At 41.6% G+C, this 11,414-nt stretch overlaps 1 protein-coding gene across 4 annotated transcripts in view; it reads right to left on the reverse strand.

Annotated features, from left to right (window-relative positions):
• LOC122562673 (PALM2-AKAP2 fusion protein) overlaps window positions 1–4,464 on the reverse strand; it is a 378,231-nt gene extending 373,767 nt beyond the window's left edge. For 3 of the 4 annotated variants that reach the window (XM_087996166.1, XM_087996165.1, XM_087996173.1), the window contains exon 1: window positions 4,075–4,464. In XM_087996166.1, coding sequence (XP_087852292.1) covers window positions 4,075–4,119 — 45 coding nt within the window. In that variant the 5' untranslated portion in view covers window positions 4,120–4,464. The remainder of the gene's footprint in view (window positions 1–4,074) is intronic. The other variant, XM_087996186.1, reaches the window with a different exon arrangement.
• Window positions 4,465–11,414: the final 6,950 nt, after the last annotated feature.

The following is an 11,414-nucleotide window of genomic DNA, read 5'->3' on the forward strand; positions in this document are numbered from 1 at the left end:
TCCCGCAATCTTCATCTCAAATTTAGTTTGCTGGAAATGGGAGCTGATAAGGGTGCCTTGACAGCATGAGACATAACAGAGCAGTAAGTGATGGGCACTGCACGTTATCGTTCAGAGAAGGAAAGTGAATATGAGTCAAATCAGATTCAGAAAGACCAATAAAGGGAGGGAATTTAAGTTTAATTAAGAGATAGAAAAAAAGAAAAAGTAAGAAAAATGACAACACTTAAAATTGAATGTTTTGAAGATCTCCAATTTACTCCATTCTTGAATGAGATTGCAGTTTAACTTGTCCCTTTTCTGGTCCATAAAAGTTGTATCAACATTATCAATGCATTAGCAAAGATCATAATGTTAACAGGCTACAAAATGCTGTTAAGTAATGGACCTAATTTTGAATGCTGTATTTAATGCGCAAATAATTTGTACATCTAGAAAGATATAGAAGTGATGAAATTATGGGCAAAATGTTGCTTGAATGGAGCACAGAGGTGTAAGTTGACCAGCAAGTTCCAGAGGTTTGTAACTCACAATGTATCTTTCAGCTTGTTGTCCAATTTGCACATTAATAGTTGCTTGTGTCTTGAACACAATGTTATAGACCAGGCAAGATCTGTCTCAATCTATGACAGATCAGAGGATGAGTAAGTCCATCACACAACACACCCTTGTATGGGTTGAAATTGTTTTAGTGAATGAGATACAATTGAGATCCTGGAAGTCTACTTGGGGAGAGGATTGGTAGAAAAAAAAGTACGTTCTTCAACTGGAAAGTGAGTGGGACAACAGATGAAAGCTGGGAATATTAAGCTCAGGAAGATGTAATTCGAACATGCAATATTTATAATTGAGTGTCAGGCTGGAATGCAGAGTTTGTGGGTGGAACATGAACATTGAATTTCTGAAACCCCAGCAAAAATTTAAACACAATTAAGAAAGGAGGCTACAAAAACATGCCGCAATGACAGACTAGAAAGGCTCCCTTGACTCAAGAATTAAATTGTCACTCAGTTTGTGCTACCACCTGCATCTCAAAAAGTACACTCCGCACACCTCATATGAATACACATTAAAATATTTTGAAGGCAGAGGGAGATAGATTCTTAGTGACCAAGAGAATGAAAGATTATCAGGGATATGCAGAAATGTAGAGTTGAAGTTAAAGTCAGATCAGCCATAATCCTCTTGAATGACAGGCTCAAAGGGCCATGGGGCCAATTCTTGTTCCTTGTTCGTATGTTCCAGAAATAATAAGGTACAAGCTTACTTCATCATCATGTGAGACAAACATTGTGATTTGAGACGCGAAAACTTGTTATTTATGAAAATGGATTGTTGTTTGAATTCAAGTGGTATTAGGAAGGAGACATTTTTCAAGCAGTCTCCTGTTTTCAAACTCCACCTTAAATCATAAATTCCTCAGAAATGATGCTACTGAATTAAAGTGAAATGGTTCATTTTTGATAAACATTTATGCAAAAAATGCTCATGTAAAAGTATCGAAATTTGTGCATCAATATTTATCTTATTTTTTAACGTTGTGCCGAAGAACTGGCTGAGACGAGCTGGATCAAAAGGCCTTTTCCTGTTCTCTGTTTTATGATTCTATTTATAAATTAGCATTTTGGAACTGCTCAGGACCATTGACTGGTTCACATATCTCATGCAGGAGGACAGGTTGCTCAATCCTAACAGTGCCCTGGCACACAGCATTGAGAATACGTTAAGCATTTGATAATATTGCCGACAGCTTCTAGCCCACAATATCACCATACAATTCAGTTTTCGCCATCCGTGTACGCATTTTTTTCTAAAATTGCGTTTCCTTCCTGTCATACATCTGTGTTAAAAATAACAGTAACAGTTCAGAGGCAACATTATTATAAATCATAAGAATTTTATTGAGTTGGATTTGAAATATTAATTGAATATCTGGGAGTTGGGTGAAGAAATGGCCATTTTTCTTTTACAGTGAGAACTGGAAACCGTTAGATTCTTGCAGCTGAGAGCAACTTTCATATACATGTCAAAAATGAGCCTGGCTTAGAATATTCTAATATGCTTTCCACATTTGTCTGTCAAAGGTATTTCATGAGGCCTCCAGTGGACTGTTTCTGCAGGAAACCTTTGCCCCCAAAGCTGAATTCTTAGAAACATGGGATACCATGTCTCCAAGCTGAGCAAATGTCACACAGCTGAAGCTTCAGGACATTTGGTTAGACTCTCAGTTTTACAGCAGTTTGCCCTCAGTCTCCCGTCTTGCTAACTGGCTGTCCCAATCGCAGAAGCAGCTATTCTTAGACATTCCCCAAGGCTCCTCCTACCCAACCGTTCTCTCTGCAGTAATATAAATCAGCCCAGCAAAGTAGCCGCGGTTTTAATTAAAATCATCTGTGTCAACATCTCAGGATGAAAATCAAACTCAAGCTGTTCTGCATTCTGGTGAAGGGGTATAAGAAAAGTCTGCCCCTGTGTCCAATTCTTCTCTGAAAATACTAGCTCCAGTTCAGACTGTTTCCAGTCCCTCCTCAGTTGTTCATAAAGGCATGTGCTGCTGAAACCTCCAGCAAGGCCTTTCATATCAGACAGGAAAAATCCATCTCTCTCTTCCATGCATTTATCGCCTAATAGCAACAAGTTTACTGCAGGCATACATGGCTGAAAGGGAAACTAAATCAGTTCCTTTCCAAATTTAGCTGACACAACAACTAGCATTGCTATAGTGCCTTTTACATGATGACCCGGGGTACCTCGCAGGACTGTTAGCGGGAAAAATCAAGTTCCAAACGACTTCAGAAGATATTAGGACAGATGACCAACAGCTTGATTGAAAAGGTAGGTTTTAAGCAATGTCTTAAAGAGGAAGTGAGAAAGGGTTGCAAAGCAGTGAGATTTATGAAAGGAGTTCCAAAGGTTAGGACTGACAGATGATGGCACAGCCGTTAATTGAAGAGCATTTGAGATTGGAGATGCAAAGAGGTCAGAGAGTCCAGACGTTGGTGAAACAGGAAGTGTGGATATAAAGACACCATTCAACATTTCATTAGTAAATATGCTGGATTTTCCATCATTTTAATTATTATTTTTCCTTGCCCTTGCTGAAATTCTTTATACAATTATATTGTATTGAGTTAGTGCTCAAACAAAAGAAATGCTTGAAGTACTGATATAAGAATATCTCCAGTACCAGAGGACTATAGCAAACTGTGATAAACACGTGCAGTAAACCAGCTTAAAGATCATTGGCCCTGTGAGTGCAGCAGTCAGATCTTTGCAAGAGGATTTTAACAACAAGTTCTTAGTTTTGGTTTATTTCAAGAGAGCAATGCACAAAAATTTAAAGAATCATACTTTGAAATGATGGCACTCCAGTTGAAGATGAAGAGTAAAAGAAAACTAAAACTGGTTTTCAACTTTGCAAGGCGTTCCCATGATCAAAACTTTAATGCACATTCCATGGTCTCTGACATTAAAAACTAATCCCAGTCAGGTTATTACTGATTTGCGGGAACAATCCATTAACAGTGATAGTATCTGTATGCCCTCGATGGGTTAAACTCAAAATCTAAAACTGAAGTTTAGATTTGGGCTCTCAGCAGGGCAAGGTTTCAGAAATATTGCTTTACTTTTAATCACACACAACAATCCAGCTCAGAATTCAAGCTTTTGTAATAATCTCTCTTTTTTTCAAAACAATTATGACATACTTCAGCCTTAAGCTTATTTTGCTTTCTTTTAAACTAGAACAGAATCTGATTACTGTTGGGGGAGGAACATCCTGAAGAAAACCATAACTAAACAGAAACAGTCAACCAAAACACCCAAATAACAGTCAACGACCTGCTGCTGTTCAATAAACGAGACCATTGCACATATTAGTACAACGTTACTAGAGATTCTTATGACCTATCAGTGAAAGTGCCTCCAGAGTACAGGCAGATTCACACCCCATCTGGCTTCTTTTAATGGCATGCCTCCTTATAACTGTCTCCAAAAAAGGTACACGACACGTGGGCTGAACGAGCCAAAAAATTACAAATCTGCGAGAAAGAATAAAAGAGAGAATTGACTTACTGCTATGGCTTGGAGTCTTTGCTTCTGCAGTTCAGCCTCTGCCATCCTAGAAGAGTGATACAGAACAGTGTAGTCACAATTAAGAGAGCGTGGTTATCGTACTCAGGTAGATTGAAGAAAGGGGAGGTAGTGGTTGGACGTGGGGGAGGTGAGCAGGAATACTTTCTGCTGGGGTGTTACTGCCAGTTCGATGTACTGTAAAAACTCATTTCAATCACAAGCCTTGCTTCAGCTGGATTCTAACAGCATTTTCTCCACACGCTGCTGTCACAAGCCTTGTACGTGCAGTAAAAAGGAGCTGAGTAGAGGGATAGCTGGCATGTCTATCATTTTTCAGCTTTGACGTGCCTCTGGGTGTTTGCTCCTCCTAGACTAGGGTCATGACAGAGGGGCCTCACCAACTGGGAGGATGTGTAGCAATGACCCGCATGTGGGAATGTGTTGCTGTACAGTTTGTGCAGCAGACAAGAGATTGCATCTATGGTGTGTGTGTGTGTGTGTGCGTGTGTGAAAGAAAGGGAGGGAATGTGCAAAATGCCAATGAGAAATTAAACTAAAAATAATTCAGGCAACAGTTTATCTTTTCTGTTTGCTTTATAGGTCTGTTGCCAACTTCCACTTTAAAAGTGGAACTCGTTCTATAAGGCTGCTATAAAGCAGTCGCCCCTTTCCAAAAACCGAAAGAGATGAGCAGCTCCTATTGGTGATAGAGCTCATTGTATTCAAAAGCCGAAAAGACTCTGTCATCCCTTGCCATTACTGAATTCTGCTGGAGATATCCAAGGGGACATTAATAAGATATAGAAATTATTGAACAAACAATCAAGCAAGTTTCAGGGGATTGTAGAAAAATTAATAGAACCATTTGGTGAAGGAAGCCACTCAACTCCTGCTATTGGTGCTTGCTCTGTAGAAGTGTAATTCAATTAGTCTCACTCCCCTGGTCCTTCTCCATTTTTCTGCACTTGCTTCCTTTTTGAAAATTACCATTGGATATGCTTCCACCAGCCTTTCAGGCAGTGCTTTCCACATCATAATAACCCACTGGATACAATATTCTTAGTTCCCTTTGCTTCAGCTACCCGGTTGTGGAAATGGTTCTTCCCGATCTTCCCATCAAAACACCTTCAAAATTTTGAACTTCTTTACAAAATCTCCCCTTAACCTTCCCATTCTAACTGAATTTGTTCCAAATGGTTTATCATGTTAATGGATTTGGGGTTGGTCTGTAAAGGTTTCTGTAGGAGACTTGCCCGAAGCAAACAATGTGAGCTATGTGGCGATTATACATTAAATAACAATCCTTTATACATGGCTGGTGTATTTTCTTTTGGTTTTCTTTATAATGTGCAGTCACACAGCAAGTTAGAATGGCCCTTCACGTTGTTGACGTTACTAGTTAAATTTAGCTTTGCTCTGCTAGTACCATCTGGTGCTATCGGGTAATGGTTGGGATGTTTGAAAAGGTGGTGCCTCTCGTTGGAAATGGTGGGAAGGGCAGGTAGCAGGGATGAGAAGGGAAGCTAGACAATGAATGAGATTGCCTCTAACTGGGCACAGCATTCTCGCTTTTCAATCTGATGGTTAAGAATTCAAGTCCCACTCCAAAATCTTGAGTGTATAATTCAAGGTGACCCTTGCAGTCCAAGAGGAATGCTGCACTTCCTGAGGTTTGTCTTATGGGTAAGACACTAATTCAAAGCTCAATATTCATCTCTAACTCAGCATTGCTTAAGCACATTATCAAGTTATTATTGTATTGCGATGGGTGGGACAAATAGACTGTCACATTTCTTACATTCCCATACTTCAAAAGCTCCCTGCTTTCTGTCTAACAGGTGAGGACAAATTGCAGCACTTCATTACAAGATGGCCTGTAATTTTCATACCTTGCTCAGGAATACTCGCCTGCTCCATGTCATACTATTTATTGGAGGCATGTTAGCAATGCAAATATAGAAAGGCTGTGAAAGGAGAACACTGCTAAGGCCACATACCAGTACTGATATTCTTGTTAATATTTAGAGTGTGAGAAAGCAAGGAAACACTAAGGGCGGGATTTTCCATTGGGCTCATTTTGCCCCTGGAGCTGGTTTGGACTGAGACTTCCACCTCTGCGAAATCATAAAGCACACTACAGCACAGAAGGAGGCCCTTTGGCCCATCATGTCTGCACCATTTGACAAGCAGCCATTCAGCCTAATTTTACTTTCCAGCCTTTGGTTTGCTGTTTTGTTGTTTGTAGGAGTTCCAGTTCAAATCTAAGTATGTCTTAAATGTTCTGAGAGCTAAACATCTGCCTCTACTGACTCTTAGGCAGAGAGTTCCAGATCCTTACTGTCATGTTAATGATAATGGTCTCATAATTCAATTGCTCCAGGGATCAATTAAATCTGTGGTTTCATTTGTTTAAAACTGTAAGACACTTTCTAAGTAATGAAGTATAAATTCCAACAACCAACTGATTTCTGTGTTTGCAGTTTGTAGACACAAAGCAGGTTCAGCAGCAGGCAGAGTTGCAATAATGTATGCACACAACAGATGAAGTCCTTAATGGAAAAGTCTCTTAAAGGCAAAGTACACATAGAACACTTACTGTTTTTTGGGTGAAAACACTTCTCCTCAAAACCTTGTACATCACACCCTAAATCTTTGACTCTCCAAACAAGGAAATGGATCCCTCACACCCACACCATTTAGGCCCCTCATTATTTTATACACTTCAATTAAATCTCTTAGCCCTCTGTGTTCCAAAGAAGACAGATTTTTTTTTGTCATAACAAAGGACATCGGAGTGCGTCTGGGAAAATTAACAAACAGTGAAATTCACAACTAATCTTGGAGGAACCGGTTTGGGCGAAGTTCACAACACAGAATCAGATAAGTTAATTGTTGTTTTAAGTCTGTCCAAGAGGAAGGCTGTATTAGTGAGTACAGTGGGTTCTTTCTTGATTACATGGTTTTGGAGATAAGTCTCTTGATTAAACTTAAAATATAAGGCATAACTATGAATTTAACCTGGTGCAGTGTTTTGTAGAGGAATAAGACGGTGTTATTTTCTGGGTCTGTAGATTGTGAAAGTGCAAAAATGGCCTTTGCAGTGATATGTACTTCTTGTCAGATGTGGGAGTTTAAAGAGAGTTTAAGGGTTACTGCAGATTATATCTGCCATAAATGCTGTTGGATGCAAATCTTATCAGATTGAATGGATGGGTTGGAGAGACAGATAGAAGCGATGACGAATTTGCAAAAGCTACAGTATATGATGGATGGCAGTTATAGGAAGGGAGGAAAGTCTCAGATACAGTCACATAGATGGGTTAACTCCAGGAAGGGTAAGAGAGATAGGCAGCTAGAGCAGGAGTCTTTTGTGGATATACTCATTTCAAACAGGTATGCTGTCTTGGAAAATGTAGGGGGTGATGGATTCTCAGGGGAACGTAGCATGAGAGAGTTTAGAGTTTAGAGTTTAGAGTACTTACAGTGTGGAAACAGGCCCTTCGGCCCAACAAGTCCACACCGCCCCGCCGAAGCGCAACCCACCCATACCACTACATTTACCCTTTACCTAACACTACGGGCAATTTAGCATGGCCAATTCACCTAACCTGCACATCTTTGGACTGTGGGAGGAAACCGGCGCACCCGGAGAAAACCCACGCAGACACGGGGAGAACGTGCAAACTCCACACAGTCAGTCGCCTGAGGCGGGAATTGAACCCGGGTCTCTGGCGCTGTGAGGCAGCAGTGCTAACCACTGTGCCACCGTGCCACCCACTTGCCACCGTGCCGCCCACAGCCATATGAACAGCCATATTTCTGGTATTGAGACTGGCTCTAATGCAATGAGGGGTACGTCGGCTTCCAAGAGATCAAATGTGTTTGGGGATTCTGTAGTCCAAGGTACAGACAGACATTTCTGTGGCCAGCAGCGAAAAAGCAGAATGGTGTGTTGTTTCCCTGTTGCCAGGATCAAGGAGTCTCAGAGAGGGTGCAGAACGTTCTTACAGGGGAGAGGGGCCAGCAAGAGGTCATTGTCCACATTGGAACCAACGATATAGGAAGGGAAAAGGTTGAGATTCTGAAGAGAGATTACAGAGAGTTAGGCAGAAATTTAAAAAGGAGGTCCTCAAGAGTAGTAATATCTGGATTACTCCCAGTGCTAAGAGCTAGTGAGGGCAGGAATAGGAGAATAGAGCAGATGAATGCATGGCTGAGGAGCTGGTATATGGGAGAAGGATTCACATTTTTGGATCATTGGAATCTTTTTGGGGTAGAAGTGACCTGTACAAGAAGGACGGATTGCACCTAAATTGGAAGGGGACTAATATACGGGCAGGGAAATTTGCTAGAACTGCTTGGGAGGATTTAAAATAGTAAGGTGGGGGGGTGGGGGGTGGATCCAGGGAGATAGTGAGGAAAGAGATCAATCTGAGACTGGTACAGTTGAGAACAGAAGTGAGTCAAACAGTCAGGGCAGGCAGGGACAAGGTAGGACTAATAAATTAAACTGCATTTACTTCAATGCAAGGGGCCTAACAGGGAAGGCAGATGAACTCAGGGCATGGTTAGAAACATGGGACTGGGATATCATAGCAATTACAGAAACATGGCTCAGGGATGGGCAGGACTGGCAGCTTAATGTTCCAGGATACAAATGCTAAGGAAGGATAGAAAGGGAGGCAAGTGAGGAAGGGCAGTGGCGTTTTTGATAAGGGATAGCATTACAGCTATGCTGAGGGAGGATATTCCTGGAAATACATCCAGGGAAGTTATTTGGGTGGAACTGAGAAATAAGAAAGGGATGATCACCTCATTGGAATTGTATTATAGACCCCCTAATAGTCAGAGGGAAATTGAGAAACAAATTTGTAAGGAGATCTCAGCTGTCTGTAAGAATAATAGGGTAGTTATGGTAGGGGATTTTAACTTTCCAAACATAGACTGGAACTGCCATAGTGTTAAAGGTTTAGATGGAGAGGAATTTCGTAAGTGCATACAAGACAATTTTCTGATTCAGTATGTGGATGTACCTACTAGAAAAGGTGCAAAACTTGACCTACGCTTGGGAAATAAGGCAGGACAGGTGACTGAGGTGTCAGTGGGGGAGCACTTTGGGGCCAGCGACCATAATTCTATTAGATTTAAAATCGTGATGGAAAAGGATAGACCAGATCTAAAAGCTGAAGTTCTAAATTGGAGAAAGGCCAATTTTGATGGTATTAGGCAAGAACTTTCGAAAGCTGATTGGAGGCAGATGTTCGCAAGTAAAGGGACGGCTGGAAAATGGGAAGCCTTCAGAAATGAGATAACAAGAATCCAGGGAAAGTATATTCCTGTCAGGGTGAAAGGGAAGGCTGATAGGTATAGGGAGTGCTGAATGATGAAAGAAATTGAGGGATTGGTTAAGAAAAAGAAGGAAGCATATATCAGGTATAGACAGGATAAATCGAGTGAATCGTTAGAAGAGTATAAAGGAAGTAGGAGTATACTTAAGAGGGAAATCAGGAGGGCAAAACGGGGACATGAGATAGCTTTGGCAAATAGAATTAAGGAGAATCAGAAGGGTTTTTACAAATATATTAAGGACAAAAGGGTAACTAAGGAGACAATAGGGCCCCTCAAAGATCAGCAAGGCGGCCTTTGTGTTGAGCCACAGAAAATGGGGGAGATACTAAATGAATATCTTGCATCAGTATTTACTGTGGAAAAGGATATGGAAGATATAGAATCTAGGGAAATAGATGGTGACATCTTGCAAAATGTCCAGATTACAGAGGAGGAAGTGCTGGATGTCTTGAAACGCATAAAGGTGGATAAATCCCCAGGACCTGATCAGGTGTACCCGAGAACTCAGTGGGAAGCTAGAGAAGCGATTGCTGGGCCTCTTGCTGAGATATTTGTTTCATCAATAGTCACAGGTGAGGTGCCGGAAGACTGGAGATTGGCAAATGTGGTGCCACTGTTTAAGAAGGGCGGTAAAGACAAGCCAGGGAACTATAGGCTGGTGAGCCTGACCTCAGTGGTGGGAAAGATGTTGGAGGGAATCCTGAGGGACAGGATGTACATGTATTTGGAAAGGCAAGGACTGATTAGGGATAGTCAACATGGCTTTGTGCGTGGGAAATCATGTCTCACAAACTTGATTGAGTTTTTTGAAGAAGTAACAAAGAAGATTGATGAGGGCAGAGCAGTAGATGTGATCTATATGGACTTCAGTAAGGCGTTCGACAAAGTTCCCCATGGGAGACTGATTAGCAAGGTTAGATCTCATGGAATACAGGGAGAACTAGCCATTTGGATGCAGAACTGGCTCAAAGGTAGAAGACAGAGGGTGGTGGTGGAGGGTTGTTTTTCAGACTGGAGGCCTGTGACCAGTGGAGTGCCACAAGGATCGGTGCTGGGCCCTCTAATTTTTGTCATTTACATAAATGATTTGGATGTGAGCATAAGAGGTACAGTTAGTAAGTTTGCAGATGACACCAACATTGGAAGTGTAGTGGACAGCAAAGAGGGTTACCTCAAATTACAACAGGATCTTGACCAGATGGGCCAATGGGCTGAGAGGTGGCAGATGGAGTTTAATACATATAAATGCGAGGTGCTGCATTTTGGGAAAGCAAATCTTAGCAGGATTTATACTCATAATGGTAAGGTCCGAGGGAGTGTTGCTGAACAAGGAGACCTTGGAGTGCAGGTTCATAGCTCCTTGAAAGTGGAGTTGCAGGTAGATAGGATAGTGAAGAAGGTGTTTGGTATGCTTTCCTTTATTGGTCAGAGTATTGAGTACAGGAAATGGGAGGTCATGTTGCAGCTGTACTGGACATTGATTAGGCCACTGTTGGAATATTGCGTGCAATTCTGGTCTCCTTCATATCGGAAAGATGTTGTGAAACTTGAAAGGGTTCAGAAAAGATTTACAAGGATGTTGCCAGGGTTGGAGGATTTGGGCTATAGGGAGAGGCTGAACAGGCTGGGGCTGTTTTCCCTGCAGCGTCGGAGGCTGAGGGGTGACCTTATAGAGGTTTACAAAATTATGAGGGGCATGGATTGGGTAAATAGACAATATCTTTTCCCTGGGGTCGGGGAGTCCAGAACGAGAGGGCATAGGATTAGGTTGAGAGGGGAAAGATATAAAAGAGACCTAAGGGGCAACTTTTTCATGCAGAGGGTGGTACGTTTATGGAATGAGCTGCCAGAGGATGCGGTGGAGGCTGGTACAATTGCAACATTTAAGAAGCATTTGGATGGGTATATAAATCGGAAGGGTTTGGAGGGATATGGGCCAGGTGCTGAAAGGTGGGACTAGATTGGGTTGGGATATCTGGTCGGCATGGACA

Source organism: Chiloscyllium plagiosum, unplaced genomic scaffold, assembly GCF_037043375.1.
Source record: "Chiloscyllium plagiosum isolate Xiang-an unplaced genomic scaffold, Cpla_swu_hap1 HiC_scaffold_2, whole genome shotgun sequence".
Lineage (NCBI taxonomy): Eukaryota > Metazoa > Chordata > Chondrichthyes > Orectolobiformes > Hemiscylliidae > Chiloscyllium > Chiloscyllium plagiosum.